Raw genomic sequence first — 5,452 nt, 5'->3', positions numbered from 1 at the left:
TGTTGGACTATAACCTGGTGTCATGTGACTTCTGACTTTGTCCACCTTGCTTGAAAATGAGAAATTTACACTATCAAGCTTATCAAAACATTTGAATTTGAATATTTATCATTAATAAGGGCTGTCATTATAACTTCACGAATGGACTGTCAGGGTGTTTGACTGATTAACCTTTGCACCGACAGAAGTGAATTAATCTAAAGTAAATTATTTTTATTTGGATTTTATTCCTAACCACTTAGCAGCTTCTCAGTATAAACTACAAGTTAGCAAGTACACTGTACATACACAAAGCAAAATCTAAATATAGACAGAATGAAGATAAGAACTCAACTATAAAACAAAATCATATTGCAGACATAGTTAATGTTATTGTTAGATTCCTCTGAAACGTAACTCATTTGAGCAGTTTCTTTTGCAATTAGATGCGTAGACAGAAATCAAATTCTTCATGAAAGATAATGTCCTCACCTTTTCTCCAAAATTGAGTTTCGTAAAGTTGAAAGTTTTCAGGCAAACATTTGATCTACATATTGAAGGTTCAATGTTGTCTTTGAAGAATTTCTCCAAATACATCCCAAAATATGGCCAGGCTTGCTTAACAATCTGCATAAAATAATGTTAAATTTTAGAAATGCAGACAGACTGGTATTGATACATGTGCATCATGAAACCCTGAACTCTCAAGTTTAATTCACTAAAAATGTACAGTTAGCATTTCTGATTAATCTATCCAACCAATAAAAAGCATCACTATAATTGATGTGTTCAGACAATCCATATTCTCTAAATTCTTACTTTACATTAAATGTGGTCAGAAGAGCTTCTTGCCCATTATTCAGACAAATTAGATATGCCAAATCAATGGTAAATATTGGTGTTCTGCCATGTTTTTTCCTTGGTGTACAGCTATCTTGGCTTAGGAGTTCAGAAATACCTCTATTTCTGTAAGCAGTAAGAGAATAGTCCAAGAAGCTTAAGACTTCATTGAGACATGGATGGAAAGTTCGTCTGACAAAAGGGGTGGAACAATGGCTCAGTGGTTAGCACACAGAACAGTGACCAGGTTTGATTCCACCTTCAAATGACTGTGTAGAGTTTGCGCATTCTCCCCGTGACTGTGTGGGTTTCCTCTTGGATATCCAGTTTCCTCTCACAGTCCAAAGATATGCAAGTTATGTGGATTGGCCATGCTAAATTGCCCATATAGTGTCCAGGGATGTGCAGGCTGGGTGGATTAGGCATGGAAAATGCAGGTTACAGGGATAGGGTAGAGGGTGGGATGCTCTCCGGAGGATCGGTGTGGACTTGATGAGTCGAATTGCCTGCTTCCACATTGTAAGGATTCTACGAAAAGCAGCAAGTAGATTGAGGCCAGGGAGTGGAAGGAGTTCGGACGAGGAATCTGTTTTCAAGAGGCAATGATCTTTGAGTTGGGAAAATAGACCTTCTTTATGTGACTTCAGCTGGGAAAGGCACAGAATGTTTCAATACAGGCTCATGTTGGGGGTGAGGTGGAAGTTTACATGCATATGCTGAAAATCTTGTTAGAGAACTAGTTGATTTTTTATTACTTTTGTTTTATTCTTTTATCAATTTTAGTTTGGAGCTATGAACTGACAGCTGAAATGACCTTTGAATTGTGGGCTTTAGCTTCTGTTAGAAAAAATAACAGAAAAAAAATAAGCAGAGGTTCGTTTGGGAGGCTATGTCTGGAAGTTAATTGCATGTCAGATCTTAATCAAATGGTGCTCCAGATGCTTCAACAGTGAGGAAGAATAGTATGTTTAATCAGATAGAAGATGTTTGGCATTAATGAGATCAGTACCAAGGAATTAGTGACAGAAAGTGTGAAGAGACTGTGTTGTGACTGGGATCTCATGGGAGGACAGTCTGGCAAGGAGAGGTCAGAGTTTTGAATTAGGTTTTAGACTGTTTTTTGGGAGGAGGATTTTGGCTGTTGGTGTGACATCATGAAGATCTGAAATCTCCCTGCCCCATAGAACGTAGAACATAAAACTGTACAGCACAGTACAGGCCCTTCGGCCCACTATGTTGTGCCAAACTTTTACCCTAAACCTACCTAACCTTCACCCCTACTTTATACTATCCTCCATATGCCTATCTAATAGCTGCTTAAGTGCCCCTAATGAGGCCGACTCCACTACCCTCTCCGGCAATGCATTCCACGCTCCAACCACTCTCCGAGTAAAGAACCTACCTCTGACGTCTCCCCTATATCTACCTCCACTCACTTTAAAACTATGTCCCCTCATAATAGCTACTTCCACCCTAGGAAAAAGTCTCTTGCTGTCCACTATCTATACCTCTGATCATTTTGTACACCTCTATCAAGTCACCTCTCATCCTTCGTCGTTCTAAAGAGAAAAGCCTTTCCTCGTAAGACCTTCCCTCCATTCCAGGCAACATCCTGGTAAATCTCCTCTGCACCTTTTCCAACACTTCCACATCTTTCCAGTAACGAGGCGACCAGAACCGGACACAATACTCCAGATGTGGCCGAACCAGCCTTTTGTATAGCTGGAGCATAACTTCACGGCTCTTGAACTCAATCCCTCTATTAATGAGAGCACACCATATACACCATACATCTTCTTAACAACTCTATCCACCTGGGTGGCAGCTTTCAGGGAACTGTGGACGTGAACCCAGGAGATCCCTCTGCTCCTTCACACTTTCTGTTAACCCTGTATTCTGCTTTCAAATTTATCCTTCCAAAATGAATCACCTCACACTTTTCAGGGTTAAACTCCATCTGCCACTTCTCAGCCCAGCTCTACATTCTATCAATCTCCCTTTGTAACCTAGAACTCCACCCACCTTTGTATCGTCCACAAACTTAATAATCCACCCTTCCAGTCCTACAACCGAATCATTTACAAAAATCCCAAATAGAAGAGGACCCCGAACAGATCCTTGTGATACACTACTTGTAACTGAGCGCCATGTTGAATACTTTCTGTCCACTACCACCCTTTGTCTTCTAAGGGTCAGCCAATTCTGAATCCAATCTGCCACACTTCCCCCATCCCATGTCTCCTTACTTTCTGCATGAGCCTACCATGGGGAACCTTATCAAACGCCTTACTTAAATCCATGTATATCACATCCACTGCTCTACTTTCATCCACGTGTTTGGTCACCTCTTCAAAGAATTCAATAAGGTTTTTGAGGCATGGTCTACCCCTCACAAATCCATGCTGACTATCACGAATCAAACTGTGCCTATCCAAGTAATCATAAATCCTATCTTGGAGATATTTCCAATAATTTGCCCACCACTGAAGAAAGACTAACTGGCCTGTAAATTTCTGGGGTTATCCCTATTCCTTTTTTTGAACAAGGCAATGACGTTTGCCTCTCTCCAATCTTCCAGAACTATACCAGTAGACAGTGAGGACAAAAAGATCATCGACAAAGGCCCTGCGATCTCTTCCCTCGCTTCCCATAGGATTTATCCAAGGATTCTATCAGGCCTGGGGAACTTAACTATCTGCAAGTTCCTCAAAATTCCTAGTACATCTTCCTTACTAACATCCACCTCCTCTAGCCTACCAGCCTGTTTCACACTGTCCTCCCCTACAACTAGGTCCCATTCAGTTGTGAATACCAAAGAAAAGTATTCATTAAGGACCTCTCCGATCTCTTTAGGCTCCGTACACAAATTCCCTTTACAATCCTTGATCGGCCCTACCCTTTCTCTGGTCATTCTCTTATTCCTCACGTACGTGTAAAAAGCCTTGGGGTTTTCCTTGATCCTGTCTGCCAAGGTTTCTCATGCCGCCTTATAGCTCTCCTAAGCCCTTTCATCATAAGCTATTGGAAGTTCAAAGATTAGAAATTAAGTTTTGGTATCAGTAACTTCCTCTGAGTGAGCTGTAAAGGTGCCTCTAATTGGCATCTTCGAAAAATCAACCAAGAAACAATCTATGCCTGTGGAAAAATGCATCATGAAAACCACTGAAGTAATCTGGCCAGTTCTGTTGTTTTTCTAAATTTATCTCTTCACTGTTTGTTTGTCGGCCTTCTATGTATATGGGCTGAAAACAAAGTCTATTGCATTTAAAATCAATTAGATTACTTTGTTGTTCAATTTTGCTGTGCTGAAATTACCATATTGATGTTAAAAACTGCTAAGTCTTTTGTTTAAGCTACAAAACCAGAGTCTAAAATTGATTATTCTCAGAGTTTGGGATTGGTTATTTGGAAGTCTGGTTAGGACCATTTGGGGTCAGTTTTTAGGGTCTTTCAAGGTTTTAAATTTTACTTTGTAGTGAATACAGAGGTAGACAGGCTAATGTTTTTTGGCTGTCTGTCTTCATGTCACAACAATCTTGAGACAGACCTAAACAGAAAAGTTAAGGAGTTCTTCTTATATATCATTTAACATAATGAAGAACTTTATATACAATTAATTATTTCTAAAATGCAACAACCATTGTAGGTAAAAACAGTGTGTATGGTAGACAGGATCCCAGAAATCAATTAGCCGAAATGTCTGTAACAATACAGAAAATGCCAGAGAAATTCAGGTGGTCTGGCGGCATTTGTGGGGAGGGGAAACAGAGTTAACGATTTAAGTCCAGTGTGATGCTTCCTCAGAATACAATCATACCTGTATCCTCATCTAGATAATAGAACCCTAACATGAATTCAAGCAGATTAAGTACTGTTATTGGTAATGTACAAAAAGGTGTGGTTTCTGCTGTAATATACCAGTAAATACATTTCAACAGGTCTGGAGGCAGAGTTTCTCCAGCATTTTTGATGTTTATTTCATATTTCCAACATCTGCTGTATTTTGCTTTTATAATACATTTACACCATGTGACCATAAAGATCTAGGCATGGTGTGGAGGTGCTAGTGTTGGACTGGGGGGGGACAAAGTCAGAAATCACACGACGCCAGGTTATAGTCTAATTGGTCTATTTAGAATCACAAGCTTTTGGAGCGCTGCTCCCTCAAAGCAGCACCACTCTGAAAGCCTGTGACTTCAAATAAACCTGTTGGACTGTAACCTGGTGTTGTGCAACCTAAGATTTAGGAGCGGAATTAGGCCATTTGGCCCATCAGGTCCGCACCACCATTCGGTCATGGCGGATGCGTTTCTCAACTCCATTCTCCCCATTATCTTTGGTCCCCTACTAATTAAAATCTACCTCTATCTTAAACACATTCCATGACTTGGCCTCCATTACAGGATGTGGTAATGAGTTCCACGGATTCATCGCCCGCTGACTGAAAACATCCCTTCTCATTTCATTTCTAAAAGGGTCATCTCTTCACTCCGAGGCTGTGCCCTTGCATCCCAGACTCTCCTCCTAGCAGAAACATCTTCTCGACATCCATTCTATTCAGGCCTCTCAGTTTCAATGAGATCTGCCTTGCATTCTTCTAAATACCACTAAGTACCTACCCAGTTTGACTGGG

The 5,452-nt window shown here is 40.5% G+C and overlaps 1 protein-coding gene across 1 annotated transcript in view; it reads right to left on the bottom strand.

Moving 5' to 3' along the window:
* LOC109918857 (extended synaptotagmin-3-like) overlaps nucleotides 1-4,648 on the bottom strand; it is a 98,552-nt gene extending 93,904 nt beyond the window's left edge. The window contains exons 1-2 of the mRNA XM_048599227.1: nucleotides 4,637-4,648; nucleotides 472-606 (exon numbers count right to left, since the gene is read on the bottom strand). Coding sequence (XP_048455184.1) covers nucleotides 472-606; nucleotides 4,637-4,648 — 147 coding nt within the window. The remainder of the gene's footprint in view (nucleotides 1-471; nucleotides 607-4,636) is intronic.
* Nucleotides 4,649-5,452: the final 804 nt, after the last annotated feature.

The sequence above is a fragment of the Rhincodon typus genome, chromosome 7, assembly GCF_021869965.1.
Source record: "Rhincodon typus isolate 14 chromosome 7, sRhiTyp1.1, whole genome shotgun sequence".
Lineage (NCBI taxonomy): Eukaryota > Metazoa > Chordata > Chondrichthyes > Orectolobiformes > Rhincodontidae > Rhincodon > Rhincodon typus.
Note: the sequence above shows the minus strand (reverse complement) of the source record. Positions and strands in the feature narration are given on the sequence as shown.